This window comes from Podarcis filfolensis (assembly GCF_964270895.1).
Source record: "Podarcis filfolensis genome assembly, chromosome: 9".
Lineage (NCBI taxonomy): Eukaryota > Metazoa > Chordata > Lepidosauria > Squamata > Lacertidae > Podarcis > Podarcis filfolensis.
This window is the reverse complement of record NC_139610.1, coordinates 56,565,743-56,586,678: the sequence shown is the minus strand read 5'-3', so window position 1 is coordinate 56,586,678 and position 20,936 is coordinate 56,565,743. Positions and strand designations below refer to the sequence as shown.

Here is a 20,936-nt window from a genome sequence, read left to right as displayed (position 1 = left end):
CCCTGCCTTAGGCCATTTGTTATCTCTCTGCTTAACTTACCTCACAGGGTTGTTGTGAGGAGAAACTTAGCGTGGGGTGGGGAGGACCATGTCTGCCACCTTGGGTTCCTTGGAAGAAAGGATGGGGTAGTGAGAATTAATTAAATAAACAGTGCGATTTTGAAGCCATTTCATCTGCTCATGTGGAAATGAGGAACTTGAAAGTCATAATTCAGTCCAAATGATTTTGCATAAGGCTGGCTGAAATGAAGTACTGAGTAATATGAATTAAGGCAAAAGGCTGAAATAAAACTCAAAGCCTCAGCACAATACTCAATTAAATGCATCACTCTTACAGTAAATGTATGTAATGGATACTGGGCTAATATTTGATTGCTGAGATATAAAGTGCAACTGGAGATTAATTCTTTTGGCACGAAGAATGGCAATAGATATTTGTCAAAAGCATGCCAAAGAAAGCAGCCTCAGAGAGAGCATTACCCTTTGTGATCGACTATAATTCTCAGCAGCAGTGTACCTTAAATACCCGAGGGGATTGGGCCATAGATTTTTCTATTTAGTTTCCAGCTCAGAACACAGTCTAAGCATCATTAGATACTGCTAATGAGTTCAGATGTTTGAATCCTGAAAGAAAGGACCTGTGTTTAAGGCCCCATTATTCAAAGTGCTCCTCCCACAAGGTACATGCTTACAGGCCATTGGCTATATGACAAAACAAAGCAATTATGTGGTCTGTTTGCTAGAAATGTCTCTGAAGGTGAGAAATTGCTTTATTGTTCATTTACATTTAGAAATGGTGGTAATGAAGGCCAGAGAAACAAGCATCTCCTCCAGTCCACAGTTATTTAGCTGCATGGCTGTGAAATGTTTAGCTCTGGTATTAAAATGCCACTTTGAAAAAGACCACTGGTTTTCAAAGAACTCTGTGTAAAACAGAACCGGGATGGGGAACATGTGGCTCTCCAGATGTTCACAGAATCATCGAATGGTACAGCTGGAAGGGGATCACAAGGGTCATCTATTCCAACCCCATGCAATGCAGAAATCTTTTGCCCAGTGTGGGGCTCAAACCTGTGACCCTAAGATTAAGGGTCTTATGATCTACCAACTGAGCTCTCCATCATCATTGACCATTGATTATACTGCCTGGGGCTATTAGCAACGGGTGTCCAACAACATATGGAGGACCATGGGCCCCCGTCTCTGATGGAGAGGTAAAGAAACATGGTATTTGCAGTTCAGAAACTGGTGTCTATGGAACATCATAGACTGCTAAAACCAAACACCTACCCTCAACCAAGCCTTTGACTGTGTCGACCACAGCAAACTATGGGAAGTTCTTAAAGAAATGGGAGTGCCTGATCACCTCATCTGTCTCCTGAGAAATCTCTATGTGGGACAAGAAGCTACAGTTAGAACTGGATATGGAACAACTGATTGGTTCAAAATTGGGAAAGGAGTACGGCAAGGCTGTATATTGTCTCCCTGCTTATTTAACTTATATGCAGAATTCATCACGTGAAAGGCTGGGCTAGATGAATCCCAAGCCGAAATCAAGATTGCTGGAAGAAATATCAACAACCTCAGATATGCAAATGACACAACCTTAATGGCAGAAAGTGAGCAGGAATTAAAGAACCTTTTAATGAGGGTGAAAGAGGAGAGTGCAAAATATGGTCTGAAGCTCAACATCAAAAAAACTAAGATCATGGCCACTGGGCCCATCACTTCCTGGCAAATAGAAGGGGAAGAAATGGAGGTATTGATCAGACCTGAGTGCTCACTGGAAGGACAGATCCTGAAGCTAAGGCTCCAATACTTTGGCCAGCTCATGAGAAAAGAAGACTCCCTGGAAAAGACCCTGATGTTGGGAAAGATGGAGGGCACAAGGAGAAGGAGACGACAGAGGACGAGATGGTTAGACAGTGTTCTCGAAGCTAAAAACATGAGTCTGACCAAACTGCGGGAGGCAGTGGAAGACAGGAGTGCCTGGCGTGCTCTGGTTCATGGGGTCATGAAGAGTTGGACACGACTAAACGACTAAACAACAACAACAAAACTCTCAGCAACAATAATGATTCTTTATGCTACTCCTTTTTATATTGCTTTGTGCTCTTTTCTATGTTATTCTAGCATTTTAATTATGTTAGCCACTCTGGGATTGTTTTCTTTTTCATCTGAAGAGCAGAATATGCACCTCTTATGTAAACAAATATAACATTAACAACAACAATGAGAAATTGTTCTGCTGTGAAAATTTAAGAAGCACTCTTGACCTTGCCAAATAGCCAAGCTCATTTTTAATGCTTTGCAAGCAACTTTTAAAAAATGATATAATTAGCATTAACTTTAATATTCTGAAATATTAAATCATTTTCCTAAAGTTTTCCTAACCGAGAGGGTTCCAGTACAGCGATGTACTTGCTATCTTTTGACTTGCAATGTGATTTTTTGGGGTATGTTCTTATATTTTCTATTGTCACTGTTTTCGTTGCTATGTTATTGTTTTGCTATGTTGTTATGAAATTCTTTTTGCAGTATTTGTTTTAAAAGCATCCCTGTTTCTCTGTTGTCAGCCACTTTGAGCATGATTTTGTGTGTGTGCAAAAGTGCCATACAAATAAAATGAACGGATGAACGGATGAATTTGGGAGACTTGACTTGTGGAAAACCCACCATCCCTTAAAGTAATTGGTTCCATTGTCAAACTGCTCCTGTAACTTAAGCCCATGAGGTGTAATTCTGCCCTCTCAGGTGGCAGAAAACAAGTGTTTGTTCTGTTCTAAGTGACAAATATTACAGATATTTGAAGAGGGCTCCAAGTGTCCGGTGGGCATATGAACACAGCCCACATCTATGGAATTCACCTTTTCAAGCAGATTCCACAGCAGTGGCATGTGGTCAGTGGACTAGGGGGACTAGGTTAGTCCCCTAAATATTCCCAAGGCCCCATCTGCTCCTCACCTCCCTCTACAGTGCATGCAAAAACCATATTGTGGACTGTGAGACCCACCATTGGTCTTGTCTATTCAGTCCGCCGGAGCTTGTCTTCACAGGCAGGGGAAGTCCCTAACTCACCGAGGGTTTGAGACCCATTGGCTACCCTCACCTGGTTTAGTCAGTCAGTCAAAAGCTGTTTCCAGGGTGTGGCCGCTGTCACATGCTGACAGCTTCTAGGAGCCACAGGTGAGAGTTGAGTGCAGGGTGGGGACCAAAGGTAATCAAACTACCTCAGAAAGAGCACAAACTCCTGGTGTGCTTATTATGCTGCTTTGTGGTGGCCTTTTAAGGTGAGTAATGTTTAAATCCTTAAAACTTATATTTGTATTGGTTGTGTTATCTTATTTGCTACTTTATGGGGGGGGGGGAAATCCCCTCATAACGCAGGTTATATATTTATTAAGCCTTAAACTGCCCTTTCCCTTCTCCCAGCTAAACAATACCTAGTTCCTTCAACTGTTCCTTGCAAGATTTGTTTTCTTGCCGCTGTCCATCTTTGTTGCCCTCCTCTGAACTTAGTGTAATTTCTTTGGCAGATGAGGCCTTGTCTTTGGATTTAAAAAGGAGCTTAAAGCTAGAAAACCACCGTGTGGAAACTGAGGTGACCTCTGAAACATTAGAAAGCCCAGCAGTCTTACTGTTGCCAACAAGGATATCATGTGAAGTAAGACCTAGCCATTTGTTGTTTTATTTTTATTTTTTAAAAGAGGGATAAAAGCACCACTCTTCAAATGTTTCTATCCCAAGAGTGGCTCAACGTATAGCAGTGGTGGCTGGGGATGATGGTTCTATGGAAGAAGATAGCAAGTGGGGGCTATCTGAGGGCAGATTGGTAGGACAATGCCCCATTTGCCATAATGGACTAGCCTCCATTGCTTCCACCAGTACCCATTGGCAGTCCCATCTTCATCCTGTGGTGAAGTAGGCTGTCAACATTTTTATATCCTTATGTATCCAGACAAAACATGCCTCCTGGTAATGTTTCAAGCGACGTACATGAAAACCCACAATGAGAATTTGTCATTTCCCATTGGTTTGGTTTTCATTTCCTGATGTGAAAAGCTAATTGGATGTAACTGTTACTTTGTAGAATCCTGGAGAAATTTTCGTTCTTTTGAGAGACGAAGTTCCTGATGACTCAGTGGTGATTGAATTTGTGACAGAGAACAAATGGATCAGGACTGAGCCACACTTTTGGAGTCAGAAGGTCAGGTATATGAAAGCTTTAGGTAAGAAATGGGGGCTGGGATATTTCATATCAAACAATAGTTCTTGTCTCCTTTCCAGTAGCTTACTGGAGGTAAAATTCTGACTCAAGAGGCAAGTGAGTGAGTAGTGTTAGACGATGTACTAAGGAGGTAGTGCTCATGTCACCTCTGGTTACTGCTGTTTATTGGGAGGTGGAGGGGGTGGGGAGGCAGTGGTAAGGTTGGTGTAGTGCAAATTCACTGGCAGAGTTGATTACTATTTACCTCAGCAGGGACACAACCAACCTGAGATTAGGTGAGCACCACCTTCCAGTCCTTCTCTCTTCACCGTCCTTTTGACACAGAGTTTTACTTCCAATCAGAACACAGCATATATTTATCCATTTTTGTGTTTGAATACTACCTTGCAAAGGTGTATAGCTGTTTCACATCATAAAGCAAATTAAAAGAATAAAACACAAATTTCTACCAATTTCAAAGCACCGCTTTGTGGTGATCCTGATCCATGAGTTTTGAATGCAGGGTGCTATTTTATTAATGCACAGACATAAAAACACAGGGCTTATGAGAAACTGGATTTATTGGGTTGTTTATGTGTGATAAAATGGCAGGTGGCAGTCTTTTAAAATGTCATTGATTAGTCACAGACTGCTATTCTCAATCTATTCCCTCTATAAAATGTGGATGCACATATTCTCTTATTACTATATGAATCTTAGCAATATGTTCTCTTGCTTTACAGAAAGTTGCTTGGGTATCTCCCCACCGCTTTCTGGTCTTTTGCCTGACAATTATTCACACTGAAATCTTCAACCATTTTTCTTCTTTTGCACCATTTGTACTTCTCTTCCCAAACAATGATAACCCTCCCCCTCAAAAGAGAAATTCAAAATGCTACCAGTGCTTGAACTTCAGCGGGGCTAGCCCTATTGTTAGACACCATGAGGCAGCCACCCCAGACAGCATGTCCCCTAAAACAGTCTGCTGCCCTCAAGTGCAGAGGAGAACATTGCCCTGTCACCAGTGTTGAAGAAACTAAACTGGTCAGTTTCTGTACAGGGAAGGATGTGTGGCATCATATTTTTCCTTCACCCCAGGCAGCAAAATGCTTTGGGCTGTCCTTGGATTTGAGATATGAAAGAACACATTTATCTTCATGATCCCCTCCATCCCAGTTTCTGTGCAACTGCTTTGCAGCTCATGAGCCTTGAGTTCCTTGCATGTTTTAAAGCTTCTTGTACCTTGAACAGCTTATGTGCCAGGCAGAAGTCAACAGATCAAGGCTTTTCTGGTCTGGAAATGATATTTCTTTACCTGTTGCCATTCTGTCTCTAAGACATGTTATTCCTTGTGTGCGACCCCCAATTTATGCCATCCACAAAAGTGGGCTCTAATTTGCATAGAAAAGAACTAGTTATAATCCTTCATCAACCCAGTGTCTTCCAGACGTTTTGAACTACAACTTCCATCAGCCCTGGCAAGCATAAGTTGAGTAGCTGGAGGGCTATAGTCCAAAACATCTGGAGTTTGCGAAGGCTGCCTTACTATGGCCACATTTGCACCATACATTTAAAGCAGCATGATACCACTTTAAAGTACCATGGCTTTCCCCTTGGAATTCTGGGACCTGGAGTTTATTAAGGCTACTGAAAATTGTTCAGAGGCCCCTACAGTGGTACCTCAGGTTAAGTACTTAATTTGTTCCGGAGGTCCATTCTTAACCTGAAACTGTTTTCAACCTGAATCACCACTTTAGCTAATGGGGTCTCCTGCTGCCGCCGCGCCGCCGCACGATTTCTGTTCTCATCCTGAAGCAAAGTTCTTAACCCGAGGTACTATTTTCTGGGTTAGCGGAGTCTGTAACCTGAAGCGTATGTAACCTGAGGTACCACTGTAGTCCCCTTTCAGACCTACAATTTCCAATCCCTCTTCACAGGAAACTCAGTATGGGGAATGGGGGACTCTTAGCACCATTGACAAGCTGCAGCACTCGGAATCCATTGGGGGAAGTAGTAGTAGCAGTAGTAGTAGTAATATTTGTACCCCACCCATCTGACTGGGTTGTCCTAGCCACTCTGGGCGACTTCCAGCATATACAAAAACATAATGAAACATTAAAAACTTCCTTTACACTTTGAGTCACTATGATTCATTTTATGTACCAAGTGTAAAGGCAGAAAAAAATAACACCGCAGTGGTTCCCAAACTTCCTCTGTTTCTGTGCTGCTCGCATTACCTGTGGGATGCTGTTGAGGCTCAACAGGTCTGGCAACCTCTCCCTGTAAACAGAGGGCAGCGTTCACCTAACAAACCCCATCAGCAGAAGCCCAGCGCAAGGACTTCTGCTTGTGCAACAGGGCTCCCCCCCCATTTCCTTCCCCCAAGCCCCACCCCCATTGGCTCTGGGGGGTGGTCAGGAGACTCTCCAAAACAGTGCAAAGAGGGATCTTTCCATCTGGCAAGTTGGAATGCTTGGGCAGACAGAATGATTGGAGGAGTACAAACGTAGTGTCATAGTGCTTTAAATGTATGGTGCGAACATGGCCTATATCTTGCTTGTGGGACAATGCACTGACCACGTTGATACATGTAACAGTTAAATAGGTGAAGCCAGAGGGTATGATAATTTGGATGACCCAAATGTCTCCTGCCAGTGAATTGTATTCATTGTACTTGATGGGTGGAAAAGTGTTGGTGGGGATGATCCTTCTCTTTTTCTCTGTCCTCTTATTATCCTCTGTGCTTTTTATTTCTCTTTTATAAGATTTTCCTGCTGGCTTTGTAAACGTAAATGTCTACTGTGAGGGAGTCATTAAAGCTTCGACACAGATTGAATACTACACAGCCGTTGAGGAGATTGAAAGCATTCTTCAAAAAGTGGCTGATCCAATAGTCTTTGCTTGTCAGGTAAGGATGATTGCAGTGTTAAAAGTTAATAAAAGGGAGGTGGGAGGAGATGTGCCAATATGAGATAAGAGAATGTACATTGTGTTGTAAATGCCATACGTTGATCTAATAAGAATAATGAGAATGGATCAATAAGAACCAGTTGATAACAGGCCTAGGCATAACATCGCCAACAAAAAATAAATTGTTGTTGCTTAGCTGCTGTTTGTTGCTGTCTGTCCAATGCTATAAACATGCAGGATGCTTCCCAGATTTGAAACATTTGTTCCTCCTGACTCAACAGTGCTTATTTATAATAAGCAATCACTTTAATAACTGAAATCAATCACAACCTTGACATAACAGCAAGAATAAGGCTTATCCTTCTGAAAGTGTGTACGTAGAACCCACACTTCTTGTTTGTTTTATTTATTAAATTGCTATCCTTCCTTCCCTCTCCATTAGCTCAACACAACAATTGTTGGGTTCTCTTCACACACAACTTGCTGCCGCCGCCACTGTATTTCTTGCAACAATTCTGTTTGACAGATTAGATTGAGGGGGAATGACTGTCTTGAGGTCACCTAGTGATTTTCTAGACTGAGCAAGGATTTGACTTCCTATTCCAAGTCTAGAAGTTTTCAGCTAGACCTCAATGGCTTTCTATAGGGCAGCGGTGGTCAATGGGATCCCTGCCAGAGGTTGTTGGACTTTGACTCCTCCCTGACCATTAACCATGCTGGATGGGGTAGGTAGAAGTTGGAGTCCTGGGTGAGAGATGGGAGGAAAGTGAGTGTTGTGTGCCAGATTTGTATGATTCTCCATACTTTTCTTCATGCTATGGTCACTATATTGTGTGGTTAATGGGTATTTTGTCAGTTGGTTGCAACGGGAAAGTAAACTGGGTTCTGTCCCTGGGGGGACAGCTTATTGGTTGAACCTGTCTCTCCAAGTGAGAAACAGGAGAGGAGGGAGTACACCTGAGTACATTGTTTACAAAGCATCAGCTAGTTGAGAGATAGGGATGGCTTGATTGGAGCTTTTTTCTGTTGCTTGCCACAACTTTAATTGGTTTTCTTAACATATATTAAGTGTGATTGATTGGCATTTTGTGACTTTGCTATTTTACGTAATTAAAAAAAATGTGTTACTTGACCTTGTCTGCCTTGCCAGCTTCTTGGGGATTCCTATTGGTTTATTGGTTTGTGTCAGGGAACTGCCATCGGAACTAGAGGAGGAGGCGAGGCTCCACAGCGATGCTGGAGAGGGGCCAAGCAGGGAGAGAGGCAGGTCTCTGGCTGGGGAAGAAAATCAGCACAACACCAGGGATAGAGGGGGGCCGATGGGGGAAGAAGAGAGGAGGCTCCAGGACTCTTCGCAGGAGACCAGCGAGGAGAGCACAGGTCCTCCGCTGCCCACACCCACCCTGCACAGAAGACTTCCGCGCAGGGAAAGTAGGAGGCGACTTGGCGTCAAAGAACTTCTTTGCTGGAAGAGGTTCAAGAAACGCCCACTGACAGATTCTACTAGCGACTGAACAGCCACGGAGTGGATGGCTGTCCAGACAGAAATGGTTTAACCAGGCAACCTACCCCAGAGCGGTGGTAACTTACGCACAAGCAACCCCTAAAGCCATTACAGTTTGTTTTTGTTCTTATTTTTATTCTGTGTTTGTGTGTGTGTGGTTTTTTATATTATAATTTTATGTTGCGAACCACTCTGTGATCTACAGATGAAGGCGGTATACAGATTTAATAAATAAATAATGTTTTGACTGATTGGTTATCTTTATTGTACTTTTATTGTCTATTTATTTTGTATTAATATGTTCACTGCTTTAGGGAGCTCTGGACCAAAAGGTTGGATATAAATAATGCATTTAACAGCTTCTGGAGGGCAAGATGTTGGCAGCCTCTGCTATACCCAATGTGCCCATCTATGTGGTGATCTTTGTTGTTGTTGTTGTTGCGCCTGATAATCCAGAGTCCCGAAGCTAAGGCACAGGTACCACCCAAGCTGTTGAAAAGGGCCAATTATTGAAGCTTAGAAATAAAGAGTCCCAAAGCTCTTTGATATCCCTGTGATCAGTGGATGACAAGTAGCTCTCTGAATGGGGTGGAGCCGCTATGCTAGCTTCGCAGCAGATGGGTCACTGTTGCTTACTGGGAGGGAAAGGGGGTGGCTTAAGAAGGCAGTGCAGTCAGTGCAGTGCAAACACACTGGCAGAGCCAATGTGGTGCTCCTGCTGATGCATTTGCACTGCCCTGACTTCCCTGATGCCTCACCTCTCCCCCTACTGATAAGCAACTGGATGCTCACTTTCTTTCCCATACCAAGGCTGGCATTATCAGTGCTTCAAGTGGCACTGTGTGCAAAATTTGCTGACTGCCCTTTGGAGAATGTAAAATGAGGTTGACATCATTATTGAATCACTGTGTAGTAGTTTTTCATGTCATGAAAGATCATGCTAAAGAGGAGTGGAGCATGATTCCTTAAAATAAAATAACAGTCTAACATCAGACTTCTGGAGAGCATCAGGGTTGCTCGGCTGCTTTCATAATGCTGACTCTGTCGTCTTTTTGCCCATAGTCCTACTGGAGAAAAGCCAACCTGTGTCTTGTGCAGGCAGCATTGTATTTTGCAGGCAGAGAAATACTGCCAGTATGAGCTTACTGAATGGCACAGGAGGCTTTACCTGCAGTTCAAACTTAGGACTATGCTGGCCCACACTGATCCTGCTAGTCCCAAATCTGCCATCTGAACTAGCAGGGATCAGCAGAGTCATACTTCAGTGCCCGCATGGCTTATGAATGCCAAGCAGGCAGCACTTCTTTCTTCCACCAGCATTTACCTCGTGCACAGCTAATTCATCACTTTTCACCATCTTCCCATTATGCTCTGACCAACTTTGGAACATGCTTTGTTTTATTTATTTTTTGCTGTGGATCAGATACATTTGGCATCTTAAAACGTTCCCTTTTTTTGCTGGCTCACTAAATTGTCTACTGTTTCTGACCTTCTAAAATAAATATGTTTAACGTCATTAGACATATAATATTGTGACATGATTTTCCAAATACATGTACACTTCAAGGACTCTGATATGGAAAGATGGATAACAGTGTCATTCTTTTTTTAAAATGCTCTGCTTGTCTAGTTGAGGAGAATCTGGGTGCGTGGATTTGATGTGCTTGTTAGTTTTCTTGAAAATCTTTATGTCATTCTTAGTCAGTGCATAAGGAAATGTTCATACCAGCCTTATCCATCCTGGTGCCCTCCAGATGTTTTGAACTACAATTGCCATCATTTTTGAGTCAGCTGTGCTGGGTGGAATTGATGGGAATCACACTCTAAAATATCTGGGGGGAACCAGACTGGGGAAATCTGCCTTATACTAAAATGGTCTCAGCTGAAAGTTCATCCTTAGCAGGCAGTTCCAGTGTCACAGAATTCACATCTGAAATCTACGATTGATAGATTGGCCAAGTCCAACTAATTAATATACGTTTTCAGTGAAAAACATTCACTTGCAATGCATATATATGATGTGTACCAGGTCCTGACAGGATTGCACTGAAGGAGCAGGTCATAGTATGGGGGTGCTCCTAGATCCATTGTCATTACTAGAGGCCCAGGTAACCTATTACCAACTTACCGTATTTTTCGCTCGATAACACGCACCTGACCATAACACGCACATAGTTTTTAGAGGAGGAAAACAAGAAAAAAAAAATCTGAATGAAACAGTGGATGTATCATTTTTGTGCTTCATGCTGCAGCCACAGACATGTGATTTGACGGTGAGTTTGGGGTAGCCCAATGCAAAGATCCTGAGGATCCATGTGGATCCATGCTTTGTAACCACGTTTTTGCACCATTGCAGCCCCAGGCAACAGTGGGTGCGTGATTTTTTTGGTGCAGGCTGTAGCCATGGACATGCTATGTGATCTGATGGTGAATTTGGGGTGACCCAATGCAAAGATCCTGAGGATCCATGTGGATCCATGCTTTGTAACCACGTTTTTGCACCATTGCAGCCCCAGGAAACAGTGGGTGCATGATTTTTTTGGTGCAGGCTGTAGCCATGGACATGCTATGTGATCTGATGGTGAATTTGGGGTGACCCAATGCAAAGATCCTGAGGATCCATGTGGATCCGTGCTTTGTAACCATGTTTTTGCACCATTGCAGCCCCAGGAAACAGTGGGTGCGTGATTTTTTTGGTGCAGGCTGTAGCCATGGACATGCTATGTGATCTGATGGTGAATTTGGGGTGACCCAATGCAAAGATCCTGAGGATCCATGTGGATCCATGCTTTGTAACCACGTTTTTGCACCATTGCAGCCCCAGGAAACAGTGGGTGCATGATTTTTTTGGTGCAGGCTGTAGCCATGGACATGCTATGTGATCTGATGGTGAATTTGGGGTGACCCAATGCAAAGATCCTGAGGATCCATGTGGATCCGTGCTTTGTAACCATGTTTTTGCAGCATTGCAGCCCTGTTTTTGCATCAGATCATTGCTATGTGATCTGATGGTGAATTTGGGGTGACTCAATGCAAAGATCCTGAGGATCCATGTGGATCCGTGATTGGAACCACGTTTTAAGTAGGGAGGGAAGGAAAAACATAGAAGCGACAAGGAGAGGGGTGTGCAGAGAAGCAGCTGGCTAAGAATGCAGGAGAGGGGTTTTACCGGAGGGAGGAAAGGAAGGCAAAAGTCCCCCCCCCCACAAGCCAACCAGCTCTCTCTCTCCCCCCCCCCCAACCTGCATGTTGCCTTCGAGTCCCAGACGCACGGAGAGGAATCTGTTTTCCACTCTGCTTGCCTGGAGGGGAGGGGTTTTCTCTGCTCTTTGTTCCGTCTGAGCAAACACAGTAAGGAAACAGAAGCGGGTGGGCAGTAAGACCCTGAGGCAGAATGCAGGAAAGCAGCAGCTTCCTCTTTCCTCCCTTCTCCGGACGTTTTGATATTTGCCTGATTTTTGCCTTCACTCGCGCTTGTCAGCTCCAGGGACCACACATTCGCTCTATAACACGCACAGACATTTCCCCTTACTTTTTAGGAGAAAAAATCTGCGTGTAATAGAGGGAAAAATACGGTAAGTTGCTGCGCCAACTAAGACCATTCTTGCATAGGAGTAACCTTCCCACAGTGGTCCATATGTGGACAGCTACACAATAAGACTACTGTAATGTGCTGTGCATAGGAATGTAGTTTGCTGTTCAGTATCTGTTCATCTTTTGATCACTCGGTCCGTTGCAGTTTGCAGTTTGTTAAATCATGTCCTCCCTAAAAGAGGGCACATGTTGCGGTGAGACCTGGAGAATGACCACCTGTGTTGTGGGTGGGTAAGATTGGTTAGCCACAACACCCGATTGGTAGGTCCCTTAATGTTGGGTTCAATCTGGCCAATGGGGCACAGTCTAAACGGATCAAGGGACCTATATATACCCATGCATGTGACCCAGAGCTTCTCTTTCGGCTCGTGCATTCGGAACACGTGCCCACCTCACCCTACTTTTAGGGCATTTTGCGATTGACCTTGCTATGCCATCGTGTGTTGTCTGTCGTTGGGACATGGGCACGGCAGGAATTTTCCCACTTGGCTGGTTGGCGGTTGCCATTTGGGTTTCGCCTGCTGTGTAGCAAATTGTCACAACTTGTAAGGTTGCGGATAGGCACTGGTTCAGGTGATAGGGATGGGGGAGCGGTCTCGCCATCCCTATGTGAAGGGTATTCCGTTAAAGGAATCCAGGGACTCAACTGGTTTGGTCAACCCCTGAGAGGGGGTTGTGCCCATGCCTGAGTCCAGGGGGGCATCTGGGAGGTGAACATTGTTCCCGGCTTTTCGCCTACCCAGGTGTTCACCCTTGGTTGACCTATGCTGGTACCCTGCGTCAGCGCTGCCTGCAAGGGTGCAGGGAGCTAGTCGAACCAGAGCCTATGCAACCACTCACCTTCTGTAATCAATAAAATTGTGGCCTAAATTCTGCCAAAAACCAAAACGAAAATTTGAGTCAAGTGTGACTTTATTTAGGGGGGAGGTCTCTGGTTCTGAACACACAAATTTGTGTGATCTTGGCCTGGTATGGCAATTTGTGAAAATAACCTTGGTTTTGTTTCTCTTGACAGTGGCTTGATAATGTTACAGAATTGATATCATTATATCCCCCCACCCCACCCCCGTTTACAGTACTGTTGTAAATCATCAAGTTGCTATCTGTTTCCAGGCAGATTTACTATAAGCCTTGTTTAATTGGGATAGGAAACTAAGGTTTCAAGCCATTGTCTCTGTGTGAATGACCCAGATCATAAGCAAAGCACCCCTGATTGGGCAGGGAGGGATCATTGAAACACAACATCAAATCTAGTCAACAACCTCACCGTCCCATCCTCTTCTTGCAAAATAATGAATGGTCATATGCAGTCAACTTACTGCATGTCTGCTTTTGTGTGCTATACTCATAAATTTTATTTGAAACAGTTGTGTTTGTTTTTATCTAATTTTAGCAAATTGTATTGAATATTGTCACATTTGTATTGTTTTAATGCAAACTGCTTGGGTTTTTTAAAAAATATATTAAGAGGTGCAAATTGTTTTATAAAGCAATAATTCAAATCACATGCAGCTGTTTGATCCAGCAAATGATTTGCCATCCAGATAGCTTATTCTACGCTTCAGGAGTGCAACCATACCATATAATAGAGAATAAAGCTTCTGTAGTGCACAGGCTGCCTCTGCCAATGTCATGTAATGGGAAAAGAAAATCTATTGTAAGAGAGGAAAGTACCTGAAATATCATTTGTCCCACAGTGGCCAGTCTGCGTACACTTGACATGTCTATATCGTAATTGCAAAGCAAGAACAAAAATAATAGCTGTGTTTGTAATTCAGACAGTCTCATTTTCCTGTGACAAATCTGCCATGTCTGCCGCCTAAGGCATTACGTTCATAACAAAAGGATTAATAAAAAATGATGCATTACATTATTAGCACTTGGTTAAGGGCAGTAGTAAATTCCTTTCAACCGCACATTTTTAAGGACACTATTATTCTGTTAAAAAGTACATTGCCATAAACTGAAAGCAAAATGGAACTTCCAGAGTTTACTCACCTCGTAAAATCGTTATTGCATTAATAATTTAAAACCCCAGAATTAAGGGACAGAAGATGAGCTTTCTTTGGATTTTAGAAAATGTTTAAAGCAGAAAATGTATTAGCCATCGATGTTGCCAAATATCCTGACAAGGTAGAAGGTAGCTTTTTATGCCCAATTTATAATAGCATAGTTTACAAGTCAAGCATCAATCCTTCCCAAGTATTTTCTCCAAGTCGGACTGTGAACCATATGCCTGAGGGCTCATTGTACCTAGGATGCAGTTGTCAGATCCAAAAAGGCTGGGAGAGTTAGTTTCCTTGGCACTTGACATCCATTCTAGATAAAATCTTAGGCACCCTGGAAAATGACATTGCCCAGGGTCTCTGAGACACAGCTTTTGCACAGTTCAAGGCAGCAAACAGAGAACAATGCAGACCTTTCAGAGCCAATTCGTGTAATTAGAGTAATTTCCTTTCTTTAATGCAATAATTCTACCCTGACTTTTGGGTTAGATTCTTAAGGCATCAGATTAAAACAATAAAATATACGTAATCAAGCAATAAAACACCACCAAACAGCAACAGCATAATGGCAGTAATAAAACCGCAGGAGCCAGTAAACTATTAAAAGCTGTTTCAAATGCCCTTAGAAAATACAACTTTGCCGGGCACCTAAATGCCACCCAACTCCATACCGTGCCAACAGATAACGGGAAGGAGTTGTACAAATTGTGGCGCCACTACCAAGAAAGCCTCTCCCTGGTGATCACTCAATTCTTTTCTTTTTTTTAATAATTTTTATTAACTGGCCAATCACATCAAATTAAATCACATCACATAAATTCCAAATTACAAAGCCAAATTTTTAAATTTTGTTGGGGGAACCCATACTTCAAGATCCAAAGGGGGATTCAGATCATCTTCTTATTACTGCGTTAATGTCCAAATCAGTCCCAATCAGTCCAGACAAAATTCATAATTCTATCCAGTCTTATCTTGGTGTTTCCACATCGTATCTTGTTCATATAATTTCTATTTTTCCTTTACGATCGCTTCTGTTAGTCTCCTTAAGCCGATAAGCAAAATAATAATCCTGTGTGGATTTCCCGTTCCTCCACTAAGTCCAGATGGTTTCCATATATCTCCTTCATAGATAGCATCGCTCTTTCCATCATAAATTTGGCATTTGTCGCTCTTAAGTCCCACCGAGAAGTTGATCCACGATATGTAAACAACTCTATTTCTCTCTTTTTCCTCCCAGACCCAAGAGCTCCAACAATGCCTCCCAAAATGGCGACGGCATTTTTAACTGCGTCATTCCAAAACTCTTAGCTTTCCAGCTTCATCTTGAAACATTGCTTTGGTTCGAAAGTTTATCTGCACACAGCCTTAAATCCACAGCTTAAGTCCTTAGTTGTGATCACTCAATTCAAGGCAGAGGCATCCAGAGACAGGTCTCCATTGACAGCTTCCAGGTGTACAGAGCTGAAAGTGATAATCATGGAGATGTTGCAGTGGAGAGCGCTGATGTTTTCATCCCCAAAAAGTTTTTTATTTGAGTTTCTACTGAAATGAGGCTGCATTTTAATGTTGTATTTTAATCTTGTTTTTAAGTTGTATTTTAATCAATTGTTTTATACCTGGTGTTAGCCACCCTGAGCCTGGTCTTGACTGGGGAGGGCAGGGTATAAATAAAATTTATTATTATTATTATTAAAGGTAAAGGGACCCCTGACCATTAGGTCCAGTCGTGGCCGACTCTGGGGTTGCGGTGCTCATCTTGCTTTATTGGCCGAGGGAGCCGGCGTACAGCTTCTGGGTCATGTGGCCAGCATGAATAAGCCGCTTCTGGCAAACCAGAGCAGCGCACGGAAACGCCGTTTACCTTCCTGCCGGAGCAGTACCTATTGATCTACTTGCACTTTGACATGCTTTCGAACTGCTAGGTGGGCAGGAGCAGGGACCAAGTAACGGGAGCTCACTCCGTCACGGGGATTCGAACTGCCGACCCTTGTCCTATTATTATTGTTGTTGTTGTTGTTGTTGTTGTTGTTTAAAAGTCTCAGGGCTGCAATACCTCAAGGATCACCTTTCTCCCTATGAACCTATCTGGATGTGGATATCATAATCTGAGGCCTTTCGTTGTGTGCATCCTCTATACGAGGTCCAGAGAGTGGCAATATGAAAATGGGTCTTTTCCGCAGAGGTTCCCTGTTTGTGGAATGCTCTCGCCAGAGAGATTCAGCTAGCATCTTCATTGTACACCTTTAGGGGCCAGATGTAATCATTCCTCTTCAACCAGGCCTTTGGATGATTGATATCCTACACACTTTGAAATGTTTTTGTGGGATTATTGTTCTGTTTTCATTTTCATTATGTATTTTGTTTTTTTATCTTGTATTTTTCTGCTGTGAACAGCCCCGAGATCTATGGATGAAGGGTGGTATACAAATTTAATTAATAATAATAAGAGTGCAGCCACTTATCCCACTGTCATCTCTGGAAGCAAGCTTGGCAGGATTTCATAGTGTTCTTGAAAGGAGCAAAACCATTCAAAAGAAGTAGGAACCCATTCAGACACTGAGCAGCCTTCAAAGCTGAGAAGTCTACTTGCGTAGGTGGCTCAGCATCAGAAGACCTCTTCCACAGAAGATTGCAGCTGCTGCTTTAGTAACCAGAAGGTCCTTCACAAGCAGAAACATTTTTCTTGAAACTGTGATCTTCTGTGAGATCTTCTGCCCATTGTAATCCCTGAAACCCATCTAGGAAATTATCCGTCTTCTCAAACCACCTCAAACCTTTGACTGTTTCCAGCCTCAGTGATGTAAAATGCCCCAAATGAACTTGTTTTTGTTCAGTATATTGCTTTTGGATGATAAAATGAATGTGCACCTTCCCTCATGTTACTCTGCTCTCTTCTCTCCTCCTCACTACACAGGCTTCCAAGTTTTCCTCTGCTGAGAAAGTGGATAATCTTCTCACATTCTTATTGAAAAGTCCAATCATTTCTCACAATTTCAGTGCCTTTCCAAATGAAGTCATGGATCGTCATCAACAGACTGGTACGTATTGTATATAGTTCCTTACTCTCTTCGGTTGCCAAAGAAGACCTTTCTTAGGGTGGCCATTCAGATACAGTAATAATGAACTTACTTCCTGATCTGTATGTAGCCCAAAGCATCCATGCAGAAGGAGAAAGTCTTAGCAGGACTACAGGAGGGGGGGGGGAGAGAGAGAGAGATAAAAAACAAGCCAATGAAGACTGAACATGCCCAGTTGTCAAAGGACATGGAGTGCTCTCTTGAGGGGAAACAGAAAAGCACAGGGGTAGAATGCACTGGTGAATCCTGGAAAAGGACAGCGCTGGTTGGATGGCTGAACAAGAGAGCTCCTCAATGTGGCATTTTGTTGCAGGTTGAGCTAAAAGTTGAATGTATGGTGGTTTCTCATGGGCAGGGGATTCATAATCAATACTAAATCAATATGTATAATGAGCTAAGAAATTCTATCAGGGGGAAGCATGTTCTAAGCATGCCTGTGTCTTTGGAAAGTGACAGGTGACTGGATGTCACAATGAGAGTGACAATTGTGTCTCATTTAAGCCCAACGCTGTGTCAGGGATGAGGAAACTACGGTCCTCCAGATGCTGTTAAGCTACAAGTCCCATCAGCCCCAGCCAGTGGTCAGGGATGATGGGAATTGGAATCTAGCAGGATCTGGAGGGTCATGGGTCCCTCACCCTTGCATTCTGTGCTCCTAGCAAACACCCGACCAACTTCTTGAGCGCCCATTGTGCTCCATGTTTTAAACTGTCCCAAAGGTAATTGTGTGGTTCAATTTCACGATAAATAGTGTCTGGAGCCACTGTGTTTTAGAAGAGATAGGGATCGTAGCTGGATTGGGAACGTCCCTGTCTGAAACCCTGAAGAGTCACTGCTAGTCACTGACGACTGAACTAGGTGGGCCAATGCACTTACTCAGAAGAAGGCAGCTTTCTTTGCTCATATGTTCTTCCTCCAAATACATCCCATCTGTCATAACAATTTCTACTGTGACTAAATAAATGCAATGTACATCAAGAACCAACTCTGAATGTTCAGTGTTCCAAATTCAACCTCAGAATCAGCAGCAGAGAATTTTTTTGAGGAGGACTCAGGAGCGCAAATGCATTTTAGCTGTGTTGCAATTAAGAACAGACTCAAGAAGTAAGACTTCTCCAGTCCCAGTATCTCTTTTCTTTAAAAGGGAGGTGCAGAGGAATGGGGTAGAGTAAAGGTAGTGGGGAGTGCTGGATTCTCTGAAACCCCGCCTCCAGATGTTCCTTTCTGGCTCCTTAACACAGAGCATATGGATTTGAAAGGATTGCAGCGTCATGCAAGTGCCTCATGCTGTGGTGAACTGTGTTTTTATGGAGATAATTGCTGCACATGCATTCAGATTCTCTCTGCTGATACTCAAGATGTAGGTTTACAAGGTCAACAGTAGTAATTATTGGTAATTACAATGGGTTCTGAACAAGGAGGGGAAATAAGCACTGTCCATTCAGTAAGAGATAACAACAAGAAAATGTGCATTTTGCTTAATAAGTAAAACACATGTGTTGGCTCTTGAATTGATGAAGAAAATAAAGGACATCTCTGAAATAAATGTGGGTTTGCCACTCACTGGGTTTGTAAGGGAGAGGCTTTTGAAAGCCGAGAGATAAGTCTAGGAAAAAAAAACTTCGCGCATTTGGATACAACAATAGCCCTGTCCAGGAGATCCACTAACAATCAGGGACCTTATAATGTGGGGATGGAGACCCTGGGGTGGGGTTCGCATGCACAACCCCCCTCCCGCCCTCCTCACATGTTCGTTTTGAATGCCTGAGGAAGACTTGTTGCAGTGACCTAATGAAGCCTTCTGTTAGGATGCCATAGGGAACACCCAACAAGATTTAAGCACTTTCAATGGGAGGGTTAAGCAATGACTTGCACCTAAGTTAAAACAATGGATAGAAAAGGACTGAACTGCATCTGGAGCCCCAGGTCCTGCCTAGTTCCCTTGATTATAGGATTATATCAGTGCACTGATCAAGCAATCTGATACAAAAAGAAAGCTCATTTCCTCTGCTTGGAGTAGCTTCCTCATTTGTTTCACTGGAGGGAGGCGTGCCTGGATTAGTTGCATGTAAATAAAACAGATTGAATTCTTTGGATTAGGTAAAGGTAAAGGGGTCCCTGACCATTAGGTCCAGTCGTGACCGACTCTGGGGTTGCGGCGCTCATCTCGCTTTACTGGCCGGGGGAACCGGCATACAGCTTCCGGGTCATGTGGCCAGCGTGACTAAGCCGCTTCTGGCAAACCAGAGCAGCTCACGGAAACACCGTTTACCTTCCCGCCGGAGTGGTACCTATTTATCTACTTGCACTTTGATGTCCTTTCGAACTGCTAGGTTGGCCGGAGCAGGGACCGAGCCATGGGAGCTCATCCCATCGCAGGGATTCGAACCGCCGACCTTCTGATCGGCAAGTCCTAGGCTCTGTGGTTTAACCCACAGCGCCACCAAATACAACATGAATAATACATAAGAAGCATGTGAATTCCTGGCTCAAGGACCATCAGCACGGAGGGAGGTGGTGAAGCTGTGACCCTCCAGAGGTTGTTGAACCACAACTCTCAGCATCCCTGACCATAGGCCATGCTGGCTGGTGCTGGTGGGATTTGTACTCCTACAATATCTTGAGAGCCACATGTTCCTCATCCCTGCTATCGGATCCAGGGAATATGGAGCACAGCAGGAGGTTTTGCAGTCATTGCTGCCTTCATAGACCCTCTTCCTCTGAACACATAATGAATAATACAGCATTTGACAATGCTGTTTGGTCGTCTGGCCCGGCCCTGTTTCCCCTTCCCCTGTGCTTAGCAAAGACTGCCTGACTCCTGAGTTGATACTGCTGATCAACTGCTGCAATAATGCATGCACAGCAAACTTTCTGTGCCATAGGACATACGTCACAGGGGAGATATGTGGGTTGTGGGTGTTTCTTTCTAGAAGGCAAACGTCAAAGTTAGGTCTAATTGCATATAATTATGCAAGATTCTTCTACATAGGAAACGTGTTAGAGATAATAGCTCAAACTATATTGCTTCCTAGCGTTTCCTACATGAAATGCTGTTTTTTTGTTTGAAACACTTAGAGCGGGGGAGTTAAGGGCAGGTGTTTTTTATTGTTTTTTTAGGGAAATGCGGATAATAAAAGAATATCAGTTGCAATCCCATATGCACCTATCTGGAAGTAAGCCTGGATGAACTCAGTTGGACTGAGTAGACATGCATGGGAATGTGCTGTAAATCTCCAACTTGGTTCATCCTAATATCATCTAAACCTGTGGTCCTCCAGATTTTGTGGGACTACAGTTCCCATCATCCCTGACCATTGGCCATGTTAGTTGGGATTTGTGGGAGCTGGAGTCCAACAACATCTGGAGGTCAAATGCCTTCTATAGTGAAGGTTGCTTAATCTACTGCACTCTAAAAATGTATTTATGCTCCTTCAAATTAAGTTTTAAATACAGTGGTACCTCAGGCTACATACACTTCAGGTTACATACGCTTCAGGTTACATGCACTTCAGGTTACAGACTCCGCTAACCCAGAAATAGTGCTTCAGGTTAAGAACTTTGCTTCAGGATGAGAACAGAAATCGTGCTCTGGCGGCGCAGTGGCAGCAGGAGGAGGCCCCATTAGCTAAAGTGCT

General features: G+C 43.4%; 1 protein-coding gene across 1 annotated transcript in view; it reads left to right on the top strand.

Moving 5' to 3' along the window:
- Nucleotides 1-20,936, top strand: part of BANK1 (B cell scaffold protein with ankyrin repeats 1) — a 180,649-nt gene that overhangs the window by 44,083 nt on the left and 115,630 nt on the right. The window contains exons 3-6 of the mRNA XM_083571262.1: nt 3,537-3,664; nt 4,091-4,229; nt 6,973-7,115; nt 17,136-17,259. Coding sequence (XP_083427388.1) covers nt 3,537-3,664; nt 4,091-4,229; nt 6,973-7,115; nt 17,136-17,259 — 534 coding nt within the window. The remainder of the gene's footprint in view (nt 1-3,536; nt 3,665-4,090; nt 4,230-6,972; nt 7,116-17,135; nt 17,260-20,936) is intronic.